Genomic DNA, 24,962 nt, shown 5'->3' with positions numbered 1-24,962 from the left:
TATACACAGAATCTATAATACTTATTAATCAACCGCAAGAACCTGCTTAGTTTGGTATCAGCCTTGACCATTCAAGAATGTTACAATTTAGCCAGCATACGCTTTGTTAGCCCAATCATTAATATAAAGTGAAATCCAGAATATAAAAGGAGTATCCACCTCACTAGCCTCATGAGAGAACCCTTGTTAGTTTATGCTAAACTCCACGTATTAAATGATATATTTGCAATCCAATCTAACTAACAATCACGTTTACCTTACAAGAGATTCAGGCATCAGACACCCCTGTGGCCATAGTCCTTAACAACAAGACTCTGTGCATCCATAATATTGCCTCAATGATTTGTTACCACCCTGGTATTTTAACCTGTACAAGACACTTCTTGCTTATTTGAAGGATTCTTTTGGATTTGGTATGGTCTTATACACGTGCATGTTGACCAGATTATTGTAAAGATATGTGGGGGAGGAGCAATTATCTGCCAACCAACTACAGGACTGCACGACCAAGCTATATCACTAGATGGGCTCAAAGTACCTTAAATTAAATGGGGATAAGCCAGATGTTATGTTCCATTGTCCCGTCGCCCTCAGGGAGCCCTGCTTCGGACCAGAGATATTGGGCATATGCCTCCCACTATTCCTATAGTTAGAAAGCTAGGTATAAAAAAAGTCAGCTAACTATATCAGACCAAGTTTCAGCAGAGTGAAATCTTGTTTATACCAGCTGCATTTTCTAAAACACATTCTCCATCTATTTACTTTATTGCCGAATCTCCAGATACTGAATGCATTCATTTAATCAAGGCTGGGGAACTCTTATCGGGGTCTTCCTACATACCACATGCGTAGACCTCAACTGATTCGGACCTATGCTGCAAGGATGGCATGGAGATTGAGATCCAGGGACTATATACTAGCTGCTATCTCTTCCTAACACTGTCTTCTGGTGAAACAGCATATTGTTTTCGAAGCGATGTCTGGTACACAAAGTAGTATTCACCTCATACCGTTCACTGCTACGTTGAAGATTCAAGTGGTACCCTCCCTCCCGCCAACAACAATCAATGACTCTTACAATTCTAAATTCCGATGAAAGGATCAGTGGCGGGGAATGCTCAGTAGCTGCTGCAATTCAATGGCATGCTCTCCCTATGCTCTTAGGGTCAGAGCCCAAGTTGTTTAAATTCTGGAAAATGCTCAAAGCCTGGTTGTCTACCTTTACTTCGGTCTCTTACTATGATGATCGACGTGCAATGCCAGCACGTTCTGTGTAGTAGCACAATGAAACCAAGGTTTCAGTTAAATGCTGCGCTTAACAAATACAATAAATAAATAAATATTCAGTACATCTAGACTGCATACTCATCACACTAACCTGAAGACTGAAGGAGTACCACCCACCTACAATGTTTAACATTTCAAGTTGTTTAAGGTAGTAACTGAAAAATACATGCATCACATGGGGATTAAGGCCTGGTGTTAACTAACTGAGGAGTCAGGCAATCTCTTAATGTCATCTCCGAACCTACTAGCAACTAGATTTTTATAAGCGGTACTTTAAACATATTGTGGACTAATGGGGACTATTTAACTATTGAAAACATTTAATAAGGGTCCCACACTGTCACCTGGTAAATACTATCAGCCCATATAAGCTATCAGAGGTTTTTATGGAAACTTCCTCATGTGATTACTCAAACTCAATATTCTGGTCGATGTGATGCCCAGGTGTAGGAAATCTGCCTTATCACCCTGGATTTTCGCTGGACCCCATTTTTATTTGCTGGCTGTTCTACTGGCTAGCAAGGGGAAGGTGCAGAGTTCTAAAGTGCCCGTGCTTGCCTTTTAAACCACGATTCAATTGGCTTGTAACCAGATTGGCATACTTAACTTGCCTGTAAGTCTCTAGTATATGGTGTATGTGAGGAAATAGGATGTGGTGCGATTGTGTGGCCTCACTGTATACTACTCTTACCAACCCCTTTAGGATCAGTAGGTTTCATTTGTTAAACCCTCTAGCTCAACCCTGTGTAGCTGTGGCTGTGAGCAGCAAGGCTTACACAAAGAAACATGTAAACTGCACCAAAAGAATTGAAGCAGAAAACTAATGAGACACTCCAGAGACCAACACTAATTTATAAAAATACACAGTATTTTTACGTACTTTTAAACACCACAATGAAAAAGATCCTGAGTTTTCTGGAGAAATAGACTTTAAAGTAAATATGCACTTTTTACTAACCCAAGAACAATCTTGAGCGAAAGCTTTGGCTAGTAGCATTACGGTTGGTAAGAGTTAAATGACGCGACCAACTCTGACACGGAGCTAGTCAGGTGTGACCAGATAGGCCCTCAGAAACAGTTATCACAGCTGATAAAGCAGTTTTCAGTCATTTACAGGCACTTTCACCCTTTGGTAAGGTTTCCTATGGAAGTGATCCTGATGCAAGGAATACAGGATGCTGAAGATGAACAAGGATGCTGTGGATGTGATGTGGTCGACAGGGTTCTTCCTGCGGCTCCTCCTCTTTCCATGTAGGGGATGAGGCGGTCCTGGTAACAGGGTAGACGTCGCTCGAAGTCCTCTTGGTCCTAGTAGACGTCCAGTCACCAATGGGCTACAAGTCGCCCGGTATTGCCGTTGCAGCCAATCCTCCCTGGGCGATAACTCGACTTCTGGGCGACCAAGCTGCACTCTGATATATTTCCTGGGTCCTGTGGACTCGGGTGCAACTTTGAGTGTCAGGTCCTGGTCTCTGGTGCTGTACGAAGGTGGCTGGCAGCAATCCGAATATTCTGGGCCACCAACTTGCCCCAGCAGGCTTCTACAGCTGTTGTGACCTAGTGTAGCGAACATGAGGTCAGCCAACTGACCCCAGTAGTCTCTTGCTTCGGCTGGGCTCTGAAGAAGACTTCTCCACAAACGGACATAGCAGGCACAGTTACTTTTCATTTGCCAACTATCAGGTTTAACATGTGCAGTCTTTCTTTGCTAATTTCTCTTTGCAGCAAGGCAGTTCTCCTTCGGTCCTACATCCAGTGCAGTTGAGATCTGAGTTCTGAGTGCCAGAGGTGCCCTTCTGATGTCCAGAAAATGCCCTCAGGGTACGATGTGGTTGGTAACCAAAGGGCTACCAGGTTCTCTCTCTCTCCCGATGACCACTTCCTGAAAAGTGAGGCAGCTGGTTTTCCAGGGAGGCACCATTTTGCCCACTTCCAACATGCCAGAAGCATTCTCTCGCCGTCCATAGCTCCCTAGGCCAAACCAGAAGTGGTTGTAAAACAGCCACTGGAAACTTTTAGCAATTTAGGCAGCAACTTCTTAAGTTAGAGTTTTCCCACCAGTGACAAATTTGATTCAACCATTAAATTGGATTTAATGCACAGATACTTTTAAAACCTTACAGTACCAAATTTAGTAGTCCCATTCAGAGGTTAACAGAGCCGAGATGTCCACCTGTAACGCTGTACTTGCCAACGAGGCTACTAGCCTTTCCACAGTAAAAACGACAATTTATGGTTTTCACTGCTGAAACATGTAAAAGTACATATTCCACATTTTACCCTGCCTTAGGGCTTGTTAGGGCTACCTTGGGAGTGACTTGCCTATATTAAAAGGGAGGTTTGGCTTTGCCATTGCTTTAAATGGCATGGCCAAGTTAGAAGTGTTAAACTGCCCTCCTAGTCTGCAGTGGCAGACTGGGAGCCATGTTTACCTTGCCGTACTTGTGGTGGCACAACTAATGCAGCAGTCCACGAGAGACAATTCAACTCACAGGCCCTAGGTACTTCTGGCACCATATACTAGGGACTTACAAGTAAGTTGAGCTATGACAACTGGTGACAAGCCAATTAAACCAATACCATTTTAAAAGTCATAACATGCACAAAGTCATGTTCAGCAGGGCTCTGGGCATTTCAGTCATTACACCAGCACCTAGCAGTCAAATTTGGGGCAAAAGGTGTGTTGTGTGTGTGTGTTTGGGGGGGGGGGGGGGGGGGGGGATATCTGCAAAAGGCTTTTTTTCTTACAAAGTGCACTCAGGACCTGGAAGTTTAATGTCCCTTGTGGACTCCAGCACCTATTCTGCCATTCACTATAGTATCGGTGCAAACATGGCTTCAGACCTACCTTGTGTAGCTTGACCTGTGCAGTGTAAACCTGTTGGGCGATCTGTGAAAATAACCCTTTGAGACATACAAACTTACATTTAAAATATGAGTAACTCAGCCCTATGCAGGCCTTGTAGCCTACAAGGGTGGATGTATGGTATTTAGAAGTGGAATTTGGTGAAAGATAATATTACCATGTTTTTACAGTGACAATGCCCTAAAAGCTAGTTTCACTGAGGCAGACACAGCTGTCCTATGTAGAAAACCAGAGTACATATTAAAAGTCTAATACTGTATCTCTGGAATGGGACCACCTACATTAATATTTAAACAACTATTTTTAATAGGTATTACAAATCCAATTCAGTGGAGAAGTCGAACCTTTAATAAATATTAAGGATAAGTAACGGTTAGAAAGTTACCCATTACCTGACTAAATTGTCAGCAGGCTAATTAACAAACGTCTGTCAGCTCTCAGCGTGAGGTTATCCTTTAACAGGTGTAAAATACCTCCAAGGAGCAAACAATTGTGTGGCCTGAATGGCAGAGAGGATTACCCTTGAACTCCACGGGCACGCAGGATGGGGGCTGTGGGTCTCTTTTTGACAGCACAGTGTCACATCCTGCTCAACAGGTATTTTGAACCACTTGTAACACTAAGGGTACACTTGAAAAGGAGATGGCAACATTATTATAGATCCACAGTCTAGTTTCTGAAGGGCACTGCTTTGGTCATGCCAGACTTCGGTCTCTGGTTTTGTTGTGGCTACAGAACCTGCTCTACACTGTTTTTAATGTCAGATGTGGGAAGACACTAGGATTACCATGATACACTCCCCACACACACACACCCACCAGTCACAGTTTAGTGCAGCCGAATACTATCACCATCTTGAAATGCTCTCACACAAGGCATTTTGGGGACTCTTTACAGTAAGGTAAATAGGAACTACTGAAACAGTGGGGAGGGTTGGCCCGGGAACTTTTACCACATTGGTTAGGGCGTGCCCAGGATCACCCCAACCCAGAAGCTGGGGCTAGGCATAAATGTGCACCACCAGGCACCCACTTTAGAACACTTTATGGACCTCAGGAAGTGAACAAGAGGAAAGGACCTGTGACCAGAGATTATTTCGAAAGTACTTGACATGATCCCTTTTGTACCCAGGACAAAGAAGTGGACTGCAAGGATCAACTGGCTGACCCCCTGTGTGCTACAGGGAGACAAGCTGCTAGAGGCTTTTTCCTGGAGTACCTAGTGGACTAGTGACAACCGGACCTGGACTGGACCCTGCTGTTGCCCTCTGCCTGACACTGCAAGTCTCCTAGTGCCTCCCCTGGGCTTTAGAAGTGGTGTACGTCTGTGGCTGTTTGGTCACCAGAGAAGCCAGATCCCAGTCTACTGCAACCACTAATTATTAAAAATTGTACTCAATGTTTTAAACCTGGTTTGGGATTTTTGTTTGTTTTTTATTTTGACTTTATTACTGTTTTGGTACTGCATGTAAGATAAGCCTGTCTGGTCTGTCTCATTGCTACAAGGGGTTTGAGTTCAGGTTAATTTAGTGACTTGGAGGGTTCACCCTGACAAGGATTTCAATTACTACTTGAGGTGGGTAGTCACTACCCCAAAAACAATCCAATTTATTACACGAGGTACTTCTTTTCTGTAATTGATAGCATAGGGCCACTAGCACACAGACAATGGTTCTCATTGCCCCCGTCCAAAACACAATTATCTTTCTATGGAAGGGTTCATCACTGTATTACCAATTTATCACTTGCACTTTTAGAAATATTGTGTCCCAAAGAAACTGCAGGGCCACTGGCATCTGATCTAATACAATCAAAGTGTAAACCCAAATTTTCTGTGGAAAATATACCATCGCCAGGCGGTACAGTGAGGGGGACAGGCCGGGACGCACACTGGCGCAACTGTTGAAGCCTTGCGTGGGGAAAGCTTACATAACATCTATTCACTCGGACGGGCAAGTTCACACAGCTGGGATCAGTGATGAGTTCCTTCGGTACTATACCAGTTTATACACCACACGCGTGATGCACGACGACAAAGATTGCAGGGCTTACTCGATTGAGATCGCTATGGTGTAGCTAGAAGACTATATGCAGAAATTCTTAGCGAAGCCATTTTCTAAGGAGGAAATGGTTAGCGCCATAGATACCTTAAATGGTACTACGGCATCAGGGGTAGATGGCTTCACAGGCATATTTTACAAGCATTACAAAGATACTTGCCCTGTACCTTCTTGAGGTATATAATGAAGCCCTGGAAAATAAATTGTTACCTCCCACACTCTGTGAGGCAGTAATTGTCTTACTTCTCAAACCTGGCAAGGACCCGATGAGCTGCGGCTCTTATAGGCCGCTATCACTTTTGAATTTGGACTGTAAAATCTTAGCTAAAATGATTGCGGTGAGACTGGCGTTACTCTTAGACCGCATCATATCCCCGGGGCAGTCTGGCTTTATTCCTCACAGCGCTAAATTTGCGCACATTGCTTGCATTGCTGCACAGAATTGCACCAGAGGTTCCGGCAGCTGCGGTCCTGCTAGACTCCGAAAAGGCGTTCGACTCCTTGGAATGGGCTTTCAGATGGACTGTGATGAGGAAAGTTAGTTAGGCATCCCTAAAGGATTTATAGAACTCACTGCGGTGCTTTACGCCTTTCCCACTGTGAGACTCCGCTTGAATGGCACACTATCCACCCCGTTCGCTCTTACACGTGGTACCAGACAGGGATGCCCTTTATTGCGCTTACTTTTCATACAGGCCCTTGACCCTCTGGTCTGCCATTTGCAGGAGAAACATCTCCACAGAGGCATCCAGTTCAATACAGGCCCCCTCCTCATCTCGCTATAAGCGGACGACATCTTGTTGTATGTCCACCACCCGCTGGACAATTTAGACCCCCTCAGACAGATTCTTCGCTTTAGAGGGTATTCGGGACTGGGTATAAACTGGAACAAGTCCAAGTTACTCCCTTTAACTATGGGCGGACCAAATGGTGCGGCTGAATTAAAGTTCAGCTATACACAACCTTGAGGCTCAGGTCGAACGTCGGCCAAGCTCCACACTTTTGACCCAGCCCGTTCTCACAATTGCCGGAAGTGTGGTAGCCCATATGCGGATTTTTCCTATTTGTCGTGGACTTGCCCCAAGATTGGGGAGTTCTGGACAGCCATTTGTAGAATATTACCTGGATGACATTGTTGGAAATAGACCCCACCCCTGAGGTTGCACTCCTGGGATATGTATACAATATGCCAAAGAAACTATTCAAGTTCATTGCGCTGGCACTGCTCTTGGCGAAGCGCAAGATAGCTGTTAGAAGGGGCAGCAAAATTCTCCCTACAACTTATGCATGGCTTGCTAGTCTTACATTTTGCAACACAAACTGAACTGTACGCCACATTGCTCCCACCCAAGTCCCGACCGAAATATATATATGGGGTCCGCTTAAGACATATTTACAGAACCTGGAGCCCGTCGCCCCTAGCCATACTCCTGATGGAATAGTCCCGACCGGAGTGGGCTGAAATGTAAGATGTACTACAGCACTGTACATAGACTTCAGGATAATAATGAGGATGAGATCATGCACACTCTGGGATGATGTGTCACAAGAAGACTATCATGTACTGGTCAGACATTGTACATTTGTGTGTGTCTCTCCTATGCATATTCTGTGTATGACATGGCACGATGGTACCATACTGTTAATGATTGTGAATGAACAACTGAAGACGGTATTTGATATGTATATATGTCGGAAAATGATTAATAAAGTGTTAAACCAAAATAGAAACAGGTTTGCTGCCTAGCTCAGATCTGTTGACTGGGTGTGAGTGTTTGATTGGTTCTGATGCTCCGTCCATCACCACCCCCTTTTGTATAGCTCAGAGGAAAAGCATGGAGTTCTATATTCATATAAGACAAAGGTTGAAAAATGTTGGCCTGAGGATAAAACTTTGTTTTAATCCAGAACAAGTTTTAATCTTTGTTGTCAAAGTGGCCGTGATGGGGGACTTAACACTACCCTATGTCTGCACATGTCGCTCAAAAGGAGAATTTAGTAGGGTCCGTTGCTCAAGTTTGTACCACAGACGATCAGGGTGAGCTAGCTAAGAATGGGCTGTTGCATCCCCTTCCATCTCCTTCGGTTCATAGAGGATTCTGGGAGTGTACAAACTCCAGGGATGTCCTGGTTCTTGCGCTGATGCTTCTGAATGACTGGATTTCTTAAATGGTACCTGCAAAGCACAGGAGCTGGTCTTAAATGCAGGGGTATTTGAGGAGTCTGAAGAGGAGTCTACCCCCAACAGAATGGGAGTACTGCAAACACTGCCCAAAGGAGAAAATACTCAGATATGCACCCAGGGTGGGAATTGGGCTCAGTTCTCAGTGAGCAGACCAGTAGTGTTAAAATGTAAAATCTGATTCTCTCATTTTTAGGTCGAGCCTAGAGCAGCGCATGCGCTGCTTGCTCGAATTTAGTAAGGGGATTTTCAAAGTGCTACCAGCTGGCCTCAAGCTCATGCGCGCAGCCGCCATGTGGGTTTCGGTCAATGCTCATTAAGCCTTGCCTCTCTCCGCGCTACAATTCCCTCCCCCTCCACAGATCGCGTCACTCTGCTGGCCTCCACTACCCGTACGTTCATGCTGTGGTGAAATGTGTCTTGCAGACTAAAACAAATGTTCCAATCATCTGTAGACCTTTTGCTGGAGCCACTATATGGCGTTCTCACCGGGGCAATTTATACAGTCTTGGGCCTTCATTCAACAACCCAATGCATCGTGGGAGTTTAGCCGGGCTCACACTCTGTCTCGAGTGGCCTGTAGGAGAGCACTGGGTTCTTTGGACGTTACCATGACAACCTGAGTTATTTATTAACCTCCTGTTAACCTGTTTGCTTCCCAGACGATGCGCGGCCCTGGACCCTTTATAGTTAGACTGTTAGATGTGTTGTTTCTTTCCGGGCATTTGGTTAAGTGTCTACAACAAACTCTTCTTGGACGCCTCCTGTGCACACGGCGCGCGGACGGGATGGTGTGACAGCCATGTTGTGCTGGGTGGCATGGTGCCACCGGCTGACATGTTCCACAGTCTTGGCCGCGACTTTGCCTTTTCCGTGACTGCATGATCTCAAAAACTGCAGTGGGCTGCCACAGGGCGTCGACATCGTACCATGTTTGACAGTGTCCCGCAGGATTTGGCTGACTTGCTTTGCTCCTAAGCCTTCACTTTCTTCTCCTCTGGCACTGAAACTTAGCAACGGCGGTGTTGCAGGTCCGGCTGAGCGCAGAGATGCCAGACAGATCTTGTCATTGAGATGCGGGCCAGAAATGTGCCGTACATCGATGCATGCCCGTCTGCATTATCAGCAGGGTGTGGCTCTCGGGATAGGCACGTCTACCTCATCGTTTTATTTTTTTTAATCAGTTATGGTGTGGCACTGCCATCCCTTCACGAGCCAGTCTGTTTTATCGGAAAGCGCAACACTCGCAGGCACCGCAGCCTCCTGAATACTGGGCTGCTTTATCAAGGCACTGAAGCAGTCTCACCATGGAGGGTGTCAACCCTCAGGCACTGCTGCAGTCTCGGCATCGGTGAGGGTGTCTCACCCCCCCCCCAGGCACTGCTGCAGTCTCGCCATGGAGGGTGTCACCCCCTCAAGCACTGCTGCACTCTCGGCATCGGTGTGGGTGTCCCACCTTCTGGCATTAAATGTTTTTGGAGACTCTGTTAGGAACAAATTCTATTTTTATTTCTCATGTTTTACTAATTCAAGCCCTAGGTTGCCTAACAATATTGAATTATACGTTAAAGGTTAAGACAAAAATACACAAAAGAGCTAGAGAGAAAGTTAATTTCCCCAGGGAAGCCTTGGAATGTGTGTATGTGTGTGTCGTGAGGTGGGAAGCATTTCCTACTTTACCTATTCCTTAAAACGCCTGTGGCCCGTGTAAGGCACCTGTGTGCTAGACAGAGAGGCCTTTACATATATACATATAACATGGGCCTCGATATGGAACCACAAAGGGAGGCTAGGTTTTCTATCTGCTGCACATCACGGTAGAAGTTTTTGGGTATTTGTAAGTAGCCATCTCATTAGTCTCAAGCCGACCAACATCTAGACTGACTAGCCCAAAAATGGTTAAATACAGACGTTTGTTTTTTTCAAAAGGAATTGAGCCCCGTACCCCTTGGGATGAGAACACTGTTTTACTTTGACTGACCTGCTGACAAATGCATTATTCTTGTTTTGTTTACCTGTACATCAATTCTGGGGGGACAGCTCTCAGAAAGGATTGTACGAACTGCGTAACAGGAGGGGAACAAACAGTTTGTCATACTTTGCCAATGTTTCACCCACTGCTGAGTTTGTTAGTCTCTTATAAATCAAAGGTAATTGATAATTTCTAATATTCTTGATAACTACGTCGAGTGGTATGTAACAATGAAATACAAGAACAGGGCTGCCATTTTCTTAGCTGCATCTTACATATTTTACATGCAGGAGAAGTTAAAGGTACTATCTGCTAAAAAAAAAACAAAAAAAAACAAAACACTTAACTGAAGATCACCGATGCATTAACTAGCGTTGCAATGGCTACTAAACTGACTTGTGACACAAGGGTTTTTGTGGAATACTCCAAATCTGCATAGCCGGCCACGCCCAAAATGGCGCATCCGCCTCAGGGAATAACAAGCATTGTCATAGCCAATAGGTCTCGCTTTTGAGACCTTATAAGTATTTAGTTATGCAGCACAATATCCTTGGGGCACCAACATTAACTGTTGCATGGTTAAACACTTACAAGGTCCCAAAGGCGAGACCTATTGGCTATGCCAATGCTTGTTTGATTAAGCTATGCCTCATCGATTTCTCACCCCTGCTCTGCTTTCAGCCTGATTCTGTTGGGTTAAAGTAGGTTACTTATCAGTGCACTGGGTGTCACATGGGTGTCCTAATTTCAATTAATAGCATCAGTATCTCAACTGCCTGAACACAGGAAAAACTTTGCAACAAATAAAAACGTGACTCAAAATACTGTCTGTATTTTATCCGAATTAAATCATTCAAATACATTCATATACGTAGTAGATCAAGGCGCTCAATATAATGTGAAGTATATACACATAAATGGTGATCATGTGACATATGTGCTTAGTGCTCAACAAGTGTGAAATATATACAGTAAAGGTTTATGTACAAGTGGGGGATAGACCAGATAATTATGTAAAACCAATGACTCAGTTGGCTAGTAATGTTCCTTTTGATATGCAGAGCCTTGGTCAATCTGGGCCTTGCGTGGTCGTCGATGTTTCAACCCATGGAATGCTATATTGGGTAGTCACGTTGGGTCTTCATCAGGACTGAGTGGGGGAATGACAGCCTATGGAATGAAGACAGGCGGGTGTTAAGCATGTTTATTTGATGGCTTGGTTCATTTGAGATACGAGTGAGAAGGGAGGATGGACAACTCAACCAAAGTAGACCAGACAGAGTCCTGGCTACATTGACATCGAATGCGGCCTGGCGGTAGAATCAGGGTGGGCCCAGGCGAGGAAATTCTATGGGGTGGAAGGGCGTATGGTTTAGACCTTCTGCCTTCTGACAGCGACTCACATATAGATGCTTGGGCGATGCCGCTTGTGCAATCTTAAACTAGGGGAACACCAGTTAAGAGTGCTGCCATGTGAAAATTGCCGTATGCCAACCACTGCGTTCTGGTGACTGTTATGGGAGTGTCATTGTTGAAGCAGAACCAGTACAAAGTACTCTGTAATGTGGTTTTATAATGCGCGTGAAGAATTGGGCACCGTCGGAATGCTTAGTGTTCTGTGCCGACATGGAAAGCAGATAGAGTGCCGCGACTATGTGTCCCAGTTATGGCCAGTGCAATTGGGTTTTAAAACAAGCACCGACATGAAGAGTTCTACTCGTGCGTGATGCCGACGAGGAAAAGCGGACAAGGTAAAATGGCGCGATTACGTGTCCCAGTTACAATCGGTGCAATTAGCCGCAGCAAAAGGGCGTATAGGATGTTAGCGCGTTGCATGGCGAGTGGGGCAGTGTAAGTACTGTGAAGTGCCCTTGGTAATGTGGGTGGTCATAGGCTGTGCGATTTAAGAGTGCATTTCATTAAAAAAATGCTACCAGCCACTTCCGAAGCGGAATTAAAGCAGAAATAGGTAGTATGGCATTCCCGGGTGCCCAGAACGCTGGGATGTGCTTGGATGGAATCCGAACATATTGAAGCGTGGAGAGGAGGGCCCCGGCTCAGAGAAAACTGATAACCCCTAACGTTCACCAGATCACTGCATGGACTCGCTGGGACAACATCATATGCTTATCGGTGCAGGGGTGAAGTGAATGGTCAGCAAGGGTAGGGCATAGCCACTGCAAATCAACTGAATGACCCAGCAGTCTGAAAACTGGTAAACCTTTCTCTCATTTGAATATGGCAGTGTTGGTGGGGTAAAAGTCAGAAAGGTCTTGGGGGAGCTAGTTCAACAGAAGACAGAGGAATTTGATCCGTTGCAACTTTAAGATCCACTGCTGCCAAAAAGGAGTAATACAGTTGTTGAGGTAAGGACTGGCTGAGAGGGTGGCCTGTGCTGTGGAATGACGTGCAACTTGTAACGGCCCTGGGGATGGGACCACTTCCTTGAGGAAGATGATCACTTCTTCCTATGGCACTTTTTGGGGTTTGATCTTTTGGGAAATATTTCCCCTCACAAGATTCTTAGTGGAGAAAGGGTATACTTTGCTGCATTTTTTCGGGTCTCCCGCTCCCTGATGGCCTTCTTGTATATCAGGGAATATCAATTGCATGCAGAGGGCACCATGGTGGGATCCAAGACACTAAATGCAGATGTAATGAAGACCGCTGCAGTGCCATTTAATGAACGCCTTCAGAGGTAACACTCGACCTAGCTGTTATCGAAACTGAGAAGCACAGAGGGAGAGAATACATTGAGGAGGTGCAAACATAACTAAAAAAACAAGCCAAGAAATAACAGGGGTGCATATTATAGTCCTTGGACGTCATTTCTGGCAGACAAAGCTGGACAGCTACAACTGGGAAGAAGTATTTACAGACCAGTCTGCCACCTGTGGGAATTTTTATTCAGGTTAGGAATCTGAAAGAGGATATATCCATCAGAAATAAAGAATACTTAAATAACCACACACTAAAGTAATTGATTCTTGGCACTCAAATAGGTGTCTTAAATTCCCTCAGTAGATGCTTATTTGACTAAGGCCCAATCCACCTTCATATACAACAAATATTAGCACATATATTCTCGCCTGAAGTGGGAGTAACCTCTCTCCTAAAGAAATCCTTAAATAAACTTCAAAAGTCCATGTTATTGTTCAACTCAATCGCTGTCATTTCCAAACTTCTTAAAAAACCTATATTGAAAACATCAAGCCTTTGAAATGGACCCTCGCAAAGGCTTGAAGTCATATTGGTCTACATGCTTAGGGTATGAAACAGACAAGGTGAGGGGTCACTACCTTATGACAACCGGCATAGCCCGTTGCTAATCTGTACCCTTTGTGACTTTTCTAGTTCCATTCATTTTCCGTTTTTAGGTCTCGCCTGAGCCAGCACATGCACTTCTCTGGCAAGACATTTAGTAACTGGGTTTTCAAAGTGCTACCAAAGGCTTTTCTTGGCGTCAAGCTTGCGGTTACGCTTGTGTGCACGCACGCAGCGCCATCTGTCTTCCCTCCGTCAATTAAGTGCATCGCGATCACTTTCACGGCCCTTGCTTTCCTCTCCCTGTGCGCATGCGCACCACTAGCGTGTTTTTTTATATTATTTTTGCGCGCGCACAGAACTCCCGGTCACGGCCGCACAGAACATCCCATTCCCTTCCATTATGCTTGCATAGCATGCTAACCATATACGCCCGCGAGCAGTAAACAGCTTGTTTACTTTTGTGTGTGCTTTACCCCTTGTTGTGTGATGGCTGTCTCCCCTGGAGGCCTTTCACTGCGCATGACCTTTCCGATGCTTATTCCCCACTCTCCAGCGGCAGGTAACCGGCTCACCTCGCATCGGGCCCCGGCGCTGCTAGCACCGTCCTCGAGGCTGCCAAGTCATTGTCTCTACTTCCCCCCTGCACCGATAAGCATATGATGTTGTCCCAGCGAGTCCATGCTGTGATCTGGTGACCGTTAGGGGTGATCAGTTTTCTCTGAGCCGGGGCCCTCCTCTCCACGCTTCAATATGTTCGGATTCCATCCAAGCACATCCCAGCGTTCTGGGCACCCGGGAATGTCATGGATTGTTAGGCGTTACTCAAAACTAGCACTCAAACTTGAAGTTAGCGCCATAGTGCTAAACTCAACCCCGTGGCAAAGAATCTTAGTGGCTGGAATAGCGTCTCATGGGTAGCTGGGGCGGTCTCTTCCGGGGTCAATAGCACGAGCTAACCAATTGCAGTCTTCTTTGGGATGATACGGACGACTCAAGCTTCCACCCAGACGCCCTCCGAGGCTGCCTGACATTCTGAGTGGACTATCTTTCCGACTATCTCTCGTTATGGCCGGGCTGAGGCCATTTGTGGCGTTCGACACCCTCCACCGGGAGATGAGAAGTGAGTGCTACGATGGGAGAGCTTGTTTTTATGTGTCTACCTATGCACTGTAGTAGTATGCGGGTTATCTGTTTCGTTACACTTTAAAGTAGTTTTCTTTCCTGCACAACAAATACATCTTGATGAAAGCACTGTTACTATTACATTTTCTTTATGGCTGTACAGGTGGTCCTGCTGCTGTCACGCATGTGGGGATGGATGTCATGCCTGGTTCTTCCTCAGTATTTCTTTATGGCAGGTAGCCGTCTGAGAGCTGGTACAGCAACTGCCACGCTGTTTGTGTTGGAGTGTGGAGGTGACCGTGCTGCTTTCACGCCGTGATGCTGTTAATGCAGTACTGTAACACTGCAGGACTGTGGTACTGCACTACATGAATGACTTCGGAGGAAGTACCGTTGCTTTAAAAATTTGATAGTGGAGGTAGCAGTGCAACTATAACAAAGTGATGTGGGTAGTACTGGTGTTAACGCACTTGCTTTCTGCAGGGCACACTGGTGCTGTCACATAATTCTAGATTTGTAAAGCATGCTGTCTTCATGTTGTCGTCTTATGTACCTTCTTTCCTATTGTTACTCTTTATGTATGTTTACAACCAGTGCTGCAGCTGTTAAACTTCCTGCTCATGACGGCAGAGCTGTTATGGTTTTCTTGCTTGTCTAGATCTGGAGAAGCAACTGCTGCCATCACTGTGGTTTCATGAGCAAGTGTGGGCAGTGCTGCATCTATCACAGCTTTTCTTTATACCTTTTGCAAGTAGATTGTTCACTGCATTGCTGTTGTCAACTCATAGTGTTTCAAGCCCCTCAGACACCACCATCTAGGCAGGGCACAAGTCCTAAACAAGCATTGGCATCGCCAATAGGTCTCGCCTATAAGTGTTTAGTTATCCGGCAGAATATCCTTGGTGCAACAACATCAAGTGTTGCATGGCTGTAGGAGAGTGGCATCGACTGCATAGTTGCCCCCAACTTTTTGCTGATGTTTTGACTGTTTTATGACTCTAGCCAGGCTGTGGCCCTGCTATCCAGGACCCCAGCCTATCTGCTTCCTCTCTAAACCGATGTGAGTACCCTAGGTACATACCATTTAGATGCTGAGGACACCCTATCAGCCCCTTGTAGATGGTACCCTAGGTACCCAGGGCATGGGTCCCTCAGAGGCCTACCAGGGGCTGCAGCACTTATTGTGCCACCCTGGGACAGCCATACAAACTGACACCACCAGACCACTACTGTAGTCTGGGTATGGTGGTGCTTGCACCCCTTACAGGGATATAGGTACCCTGTATCCCACTTAATTACAACATATATATCCTCATAGGTCACCCCTAAATCAGGCCTTGCTAATCCTACAAGGCAGGGTGCTGAGATGTGTGTGAGGGGGAACCCCTACCTGAGTAGGGCCCCTCTGCAACCTTCGTAAAAACTAGTACGAGGTTGTTTGTAGTGCAGCCATACCATATACTCTTAACCGCATTATAAGTAATCGCGATAGCGTGATAACTTGAGTGGCTGCACAGAACCAGGTCGTGTTTGGTGTCAAACATGTAGGGATCATACCCCCAGTCCAGCCATGGGCATGAGGGCATGATTCCCCCCTGCTAGAGGGGAGATAGGGTAAAAGCGGCTGAATTTAGACACCAATTAAAAAAAGTGCACACGTAGTACAAAATGGATGCTACCCGCCACCCACACGACTCTGGCTGCCTGTTGCTGGGCAGAACTCCAGCCACGGCAGCTGGACAATAGGGATCTTGTTGAAGGGAGGTGTTCCCACCTCCCCAGACAGACTATGTGGATTGGAACTGGGTGGGTGCACCATAGGATGCCTTTCAAAGTTGCACGTAGGCTTCTCCAGTGCCTACATTCTGCATACACCGCCTGGAACCGGTTCAGGGGCATCCTGTCCCCTGCCCTGGCGGGAAACACACAAAGGGGAGAGGGTGTAGCCACCCTTTCCCGCCTGAACTCTCATTGATGGGCTCTGATTTAGCCACCCCCCTATACCTCTGGATAAGGTGGGTGCAGGGTCCCCAGAGCCTCAGATTATTCTTGGACTTTACAGACTTGAACTGCCGCACAGCTGAATGAAGAAATCTCCCTTGGGGTAAAGGAGTTACCCCTCTGCTTAGCAGGCACCTGAAACACTGCAAGTGACCCGGTTGGAACTTCGCTGCTCCTACGGACATCGACGACTTCTATCTACCTTGAGGTGGGTTTCCGAGCATCCCAGAGGCCAGCGAGTGCGCACAGCAAAGCTTAGCACCGTGGACCCTGTGGGTGCCGAGATCCCCAATACCCCAGGACACCGGCCACCTCTTGCACAGCACACGAACCCGACAAGTGGGGAAGTTGTGCTTTGGCCCATTATTGAGCCAACCTCTCAGCATCATCTGTGCCAAAGATAGACGCCCTAGCCCGCTCCGGCGACCCGTGGGCGCATCTTTACGCACGCCAAACTGCTGCCTCCTGCGGTCCCTTGTCTCTCGACTGGTGGGCCCTGGCAGAGGTCAATCTTTACTTCCAAGAGTTCCCCTGGTTGCTCCAGGCCTGCTCTTCAGTTTCCTCGCTGGAGACCTCACGGGTCTGCACCAGTAGCTGTTTTTTTATTCTTGCGTGGGTTGCGGTTGCCAAGGCTTAGTGGATCCAATCCAGACACTAACACCGCAGCGCCCCTCATCCTTCGCGGGACAGTCGCCCTCCAGAAGCTGGCCTTCCTTGAAGCCTCCCGGAGCTCGTGGCTGCTGATCCAATCTACTCATCTTCCACCTGGAAGCACCCGACATTAAAGGGCTCTTTCTCTTGAGCTCCCTGGTCACTGTGCCGTGACCCAGACTCTGTCCCCTCTGCTTTCAGGTCCTTCTCTTCAAGACCTACATCTTCAATCTTCACATCGACGACGCTTCTTGCTAGCAGTAGTTCTTCACGTTTTCCCATTGAAAACCAGCCCGCGACCTGACATCGAAAACGACCTATGCACCCGGCTTCCCTGGGGCAGGTAACAGTGGTACCTTGGTACTCTCGTGGGTGTGGGCTCTCCAAAAGCTTAACTCTAAGCTGCTGAACTTGAACTCCTGCTAGAAGTGTTTTAATCTTTGCAAAATTCAACCGCGACATTCTCCATAGGGTTTAATAGAGATCCCGACAGTAGCTTATACCACTGCACGCGTCTCCCGTGGGTCCCCTTCCTCACTACCTTGGGTGATTTCTAAAGGGGCCAGCGACCCTAAATGCCCTAGGCATTGTCTGTAGAATTGTCGTGGTTCTTATAAAAAATTTTTAATACATGGTTTGGTCCCCCCCTGGGGCCCTATGATTCCAGTGCTATTTATTGTAACTATCAATGCTTGTTTGAATTGTATCTTTACCTCCAGCCTCATAAAGAGACTAGTGGGATTATTCTTAGAATATATACACACACACACACATATATATATATATATATATATATATATATATATATATATATATATATATATATATATACACATATACATATACACACACACATATATATACACATATACATATATATATACACATATACACACACACACATATATATATATATATATACACACACACACCCCTGTGTGGACTACTCTTTCATTTGGTCATTCAAGAGGTTATCTATGGTAAAACAATAAGCTTAACACTCCTTCAAGACTTAGCCTGAAGGCTGCTCTCCACAGCTACCACTAGGATAGCTTTCTTTAAAGGTTGTCTTTAACCTATCACCTTAAGAGTCGAATTGGACTGGTGCAAGGTGTCCCCTATAACTAGAGGACAGCATATGCCAGGCCAACTTCTCACAATGGCTAAACACTTTTAAGGTCCCAAAGGAGAGACCTATTGGCTATGCCAATACTTGTTCGATTTAATCAACTGACCTTTTGGTAACCTGATGTAATTAAAGAGAGAAAGGGTCGTACCACCATCTGAACAATGCAGTAAGCTACACCCCACCCTCGGACCAACCCCCGAGATCCCTCTCTGCTGTTAGATGCAGGGAGCTTCAGTGTTGCTCCATGTTTTAGGACGCTATGTTTACAATTCTAAGCTTGATGTGAGAAGGCAATGCATTGTGAGAGTCCGAAGTAATCTTGGCTTGCTTGCACTGAATCGGTTTGGCCCACTCACCCAAGAACAATGGGTCCTGATAATATGCGGTGAAGTGGCATCTCGGAAGCGTGATGTAGCCGTTGCTTATCTGGTCGGCCCTGAAAGTCTCCATCTCCTTTCCTGGTTCAGCCTGGCCTCGCCTTACATTGTGCTGCATGTTATTCCAGCAATGCAGAGGCGTGGGAGACTGTGTTCTATAGTAGTTCCACCCATTCTATAGAACGAGTGTTCTCCATTATTCATGGTTTGACTCGGACTTTACTGAAAAACCTAGAAAGTGTTACCGTGGATGGTAGAATTGAACCCTTCTATTTTCCTGGTCTTGCTCATTCTGGTTTATGTTTAAAATGTGGCACGCTCCATGAAAATATACAAGAAAATAGATGTAGCCCTCTAAGTAAAGTTATAAAAGTTACAAGCATGTGTGTTGCACGGCCACGTCTGAACTAATGATTATTTGTATAACGGACCTGCATTAGAAATAGTTTTAATAATGATAACGTGCGCATGTGCTGGAAAAACAGGATGTGCGCAGGTGCCGGTTAAATGTCATTTCCTCCGGTATTACTCTATTAATCGTTTTGGTAGTGTAAATGGTTTTATTGCCACCTGTACCACTATAGTACAGTGGGAATAGGTGTACCACCCTTTGGCCCACGGTCTTGAAGTGGTATTTCAAGAATTACATTTAAAAAAAAAAAAGGTAGAATGTCTATTTTTAAATACGATGTCAGTGGCATGCGTGGCAATGTTAGATCACAAATGACTCTCTTGTTGAACTATTTTAACATAACTATAAACCATATCAATGCAACTATAAAATAGGTAAGCGTTAAATTCTGCACGACATACAAATTGGACTGTTTCCTAATTGTGGACTGGGCGGAGGTGCTCAGCCTGCATCATGCTTAAGTTGTTCAAGAGCACGGGGCAAAGGGGATGTACAGAGGGTACAATTGTGACTACTTGTGACAGGATCATCAATGTAATCATAGCACTGACACTCTAAAATGTTATTTTATTTCAACAAAATGTACATTCTGTGCTATGCACGTTCCTAGCACCAAATTCTTACTGCACTTGCCGGGCAATATTCGGTTAATGTAGCCTCAGTCGGCACTTTCTTCACGTGTTCTAGGGGTTCTGACTGCTTCTCCCCCTGCACATGTAACTCTGGAAGAGGGCGTTGGTGTAAGATAGTTCCCTGCGGGGGCGCTGGTGCACAAGAACTTCTCTCTTACTCTTCCAAACACCCTTATGTTACAAAAGTTGGCACCCACTAATACCCAACTACCCTACAGATGCAACATTAGATAAGCAGGTTCAAATAAGCAGATCCCTAATGATTTAAGTTCATCTTTGAAGCATAGGAGATCCACCTTGACTCGTTTGGAAACCGAATTAATGGATGCCTACATAAAAGGCACGGGTGAGGTTCTGATGTAATTATTTTATCACTGGTCAGTATGTCCATAATATTCAGCACTGGAGGATGCAACCTTACAAATGATAATGAAGTTGCTTAGTGAGAATAAATCTCAGTCCAGTTTCACTCTGTCAAATTACCACGGTTGCAAGTTGCTAGGATTGAGAAATGACTGAACATAGAGGGACTCAATTCTACCATCAACAGTAACACTTTCTAGGTTTTCACTGAAGCCAGAGACACACCATGATTAATGGAGCAACCGTAAGTCTGAGAATAAAAAGTTACATCATCAAATACACCCCTAATAATAGCACGTTTGCCAATTTCCATTGACCCCTTCCCTCCCGTGGCACAAGAACAGTAACCTGACTGGAGGCCTTTGTGGCTCAGTTGTGTCCTTTTATACGTTTTTGTTTAATATATAGGTGGGGGTCTAAAGATCGTTGATAGCTTAAGTAGACAGATACTCTGATTAACTTCCAATATTATTGTCTTACTGTGTAATCACTTTGGGCACCGAGCACCTTTGCTGTACTTTTGATTTTTAACTTATGGTATGATTTCCCGATTAAACATTCACGTTGTTCAACTAATGTTGTAACATTAATTGGGTTGGAAATTGGATTACCACAAATTGCTTTATTTGTTCTGTAAATGACATCTATGCGAGTAATTTTTCTCTCTACAGATTTTGACACGGTTTCCTTTCAAGGATATTGCGTTACCCTGGTTATCCTTACTACCTAGTGACCAACACAGCAGACTACAGTCAAAGATGGACACTTGCCGTGCCATTTTAGCAGACAATCAATTCTTGCATATGTTAAGGGCGCGTTGCATTGTACAGCTTAGCGGTCATGAAAATTGGATCATATCACACTCACTATGCAAATACTTTACTAGCTTCTCTAAGAGTTAGCTAAGAAATGTCCAACTGCTTGTTTTCCAGGGAATAGGCATTATAGCAGGTTTGGAGAAAAGCAGTTATTTGTGCAGTAAATGAAAACTGGGAGATGCCAAATCATGACATACAGGAGGCAAAAACTAGACCCCAGTCTCTGTGGGTTGGCATCAACATGGACCAGAAAGGTTACATCATCCTATCACATTCCTAACACAATTTAAGATCCTCCTCTTGTAAGTGAGGAGGTCTTCGTTTCATATTCATCAGTATTTAATGACTGTACCAATTCTTCATTTTAAGTTTTGTCAAATCTCTTTATGATCTAGAAAATGCTTGAACATGTTTTGGCATGTTCAGAGTTTGCGAAAGATACAATAATTAAATATTCAACAATGTGCCATTTGACTACATATAGGCCTAATCAACTGTTGTATAAAATGCAATTTTGTTGGGAAGTCACAACCTGTATAGGAAGACAGTAAAATCCCATGTATCATTTTTGATGCTCACTTCTGATACAAAGGCAACTATTAGCTTACAGTTGTGTCATGGTATCCCCACTCACTGTACCCACATATGTAGGCAATCACTGTACCCACATATGTAGGCAAAGGCGTATCTATTCGTGGTGCAGATACAATAAATGGAGTCAACTGGGGGAGGAGTTGGCCTAACGGCTAGGGCGGTCGACCGCAAATCTGGGGGAACCGGGTTGGAGTCTCGGCAAGGACGCGCAACATCCTGCGATTCTGGGCAAATCACCTAATCTACCTGTGCCTAACAAAAAATGACTGTGTCCCCATATAATGTAACTGGTGCTAGTGTAAAGCGCTATAAAAACCAAATACCTTTGGGTCAAGTTCACGCTATATATAACTCTAGAAATGTGGGGGGAAAAACTCATTATCGACATGCACACAACCTAAAGGAACCAGTCCCGTCAAATTAAACCACCTGAGGTCTCAGAAATACTTCAAACAAACTAACTGACTCAAAAGAGCTTAATCAATAAAAGTAAATGTGCTTACCTTGGGGAGGTTTTTCCCAGGAACACTGGGGAAGTCGTGGTGCTCATTGTGGTAACCAACATTAAATGTAAGATAATTCAAAGGTCCATAGTAGGAATAGGTTTCATGTCCTTTCAAGAACATGTAATGTTCCGCTATGAAGTGTCCAGAGATTGGGTGTAAACCCAGTCCAAGTATTGATCCTGCAAACATGTAAAAGATGGTTTTACCTCCACAGAAATGGTAAACCACGATATCGAAGGAGAACTGAATGAACAAATTGATAATTTCAAGTCTGGAGATTGGTTTAGGGTTTATGCAGAGAGGTCGGACTGCATAGAAGAGAGGCTGCAATATAATCCAGATGAGTTTCCTAAAGCGCGTACAGAAGAACCAGCCCTCAAAGTCAGTTGGAATGTCAACATCGATGCCATCACCTCCCAGATAGCGGTGATGATCCATGTGATACCTCTTGAAGGAGACTGAGTAGGGAAGACCAATGGGGAGATTAGCAAATATTCCAAACATTCTGTTCCATATCGCTCTGTTGTTCCCAAAGGCACTATTGTGGGAGATCTCGTGGATGGCCAAGGTCATGGAATGACTGATGCAGCTGCCAAATGCATAAGTCCAAAACAGAACCCACTTCCATTCCAAGTCTTTAACCAGATAGAATGCAGTCAGCTGGGTGAAAACCATCAATGTTACGATCCAGATCAAATTGAAATCCGGCTTCATCAATGTTTTAATTTCAGGATATTTAGCTGTATAAAAAAAAACAAAGACATGCCATCAATTTAGATCACTCCTAATCAAAGGTCTCACTCGCACCAACAATCCACCTTGGGATTTTCCAAAACTGACTAAGCAGATACATTCATACAAAAAGACAACAGAAAAAGAAAAAATAGGAAGCTGGATCATTTAGTTGCAATTTCACCTAGCACAGAAATTATTCCAAAGAGGCAGCCTAGCACCCATTTGTATATAAAGACACGAGAAACACAAATCCCCACTCACCATTTGCATTTAAAGTGGCAAAGATGCAAGTGAATTTCTGCACTCTGCTCAAGTTATCACTGAGAATTTCAGGGTTGATTTTGCCAAAACAATACAGATCTATTTAGCAAAGCAAGATAGTGGGTACTTCAGCCATCCATTATGTGGAAGAAGTCAATGAGATCCAAAAACCGGGCAAGTAAGTAGCTAGAAAAATGCCATACCCCGTATCTTGCACCAGAAGGCACTGGATGAGCAAGCAAAGTGAGCAATCTCAATCCTTTATCAGGGCATGGTTTATACCACTCAAATGTAAAATATATTGACCACAAGTGGTATAGATTTTGCTGTCCGCTCTAAAGGAATCATGAAATGCTCCATTAGGTTTGTGCGCCACACAAAGTTGATCCCCGTGCCAACCCCCCACCCTCCCAAAAAACTTGGTACAAATAGAGACAAATTAGAGCATTTTCCAGTCCTAGTTCTCTACATATTGCCCACAAAGTCCGAAGGTTAATAGTTCTCATTTTTTGGGTACATAATTTGACATGCTGGCTATCAATTTTCAAAATAAATAATATATATATATATATATATATATATATATATATATACACACACACACACACACACACACAGGGAAAAAAACAACGTTTAATGTAATTTTCTAGTTAGGTGACATGTTCAGTTACAACATAACGTTTTAAACTCTAAAAACCACAGAAATTTACAAGTTATAGTTCTCAATTAACTATAACTTGCACCCCACACAATGCATACGTTTCTCATCAATATTTCCACTCCAAAAGTTGCAGTGATATGATCAGTGTCAGAGGATGTCATGACTGATTTCATATGAGAGGTAACTATAAGTGCATGGTGAGGGCGTAAGTTATAGTTACCTTAGGGCACGAGTTATAATTACTTGGGATACTACCACTACTTCAAATAAAGGACAGACTGGACGCCCGGCCCCCTTTCCCGAGCCTAACTAGGCCCTGGGAATCCCATTCCCCAAGGGCCCCCTCCCCCCCCTGGAGGGGGAAGCTACTGCCTCAAGGAGTGCCTGCTTTAAGCTAATTATCTTCTATGTATTACATAGGGCATACTTCACACCCAGAAGAATCAATACATATTTTAATACAGTAGAAGCAGCATGCCCACAATGTGGAGAGGTAGGTGTGGAGTTCCTACATATGATGTGGAGTTGCTCCTTACCTGCCACTCACATGGGAGAAGTCACAAACACAATTGCTAATATTACCACAGAAGAGGTCCCCTGCACTCCGGGGCACTGCTTATTGAGTTGGTTTTCCGCACACCACTTAGACCAAGATCAGGAGTAGGTTTCAAGACTTGCCCTTTATCCTGGCAAAAAAGGAAATTGCCAGGAATCAGAAGGTTGCAGGAGGTCCCGAGTAGAGACGTGGTGAAAAAAGCTTGAGAGATGGGCGGGGTATGAGAGTGAAGTGCTGCTCTGCGAGGCTAGACAGGGACATGGTTAATTAGACATGGCCAGGGAGGCACTAGTAGACAGTATGATAGATCCTGATTCGTAACGCCAGCGATGTCCCCGGGTAGTCTCTTAGAGAGGACTCTTGCTTAGAATGGCTGAAACACCAATGTTACTGATTGAATTCCAAGAGGTCAGTTTAAGACCACAAACTAGGATTACCAACTGCCCTATAATTGTTAAAATGAGAGGATTCCAAATGGGATACAGATGATTGACGATATATGGATGCGACT

General features: G+C 44.9%; 1 protein-coding gene across 1 annotated transcript in view; it reads right to left on the bottom strand.

Moving 5' to 3' along the window:
• The window catches only part of DEGS1 (delta 4-desaturase, sphingolipid 1), an 88,233-nt gene that overhangs the window by 6,111 nt on the left and 57,160 nt on the right, over positions 1 to 24,962 (bottom strand). Inside the window, exon 2 of the mRNA XM_085612997.1 lies at positions 22,236 to 22,978. Coding sequence (XP_085469123.1) covers positions 22,236 to 22,978 — 743 coding nt within the window. The remainder of the gene's footprint in view (positions 1 to 22,235; positions 22,979 to 24,962) is intronic.

The sequence above is a fragment of the Triturus cristatus genome, chromosome 6 (assembly GCF_964204655.1).
Source record: "Triturus cristatus chromosome 6, aTriCri1.1, whole genome shotgun sequence".
In the NCBI taxonomy this organism is placed as follows: domain Eukaryota; kingdom Metazoa; phylum Chordata; class Amphibia; order Caudata; family Salamandridae; genus Triturus; species Triturus cristatus.
The sequence above is the reverse complement of the archived record's forward strand: the minus strand, read 5'-3'. Positions and strand labels throughout refer to the sequence as shown.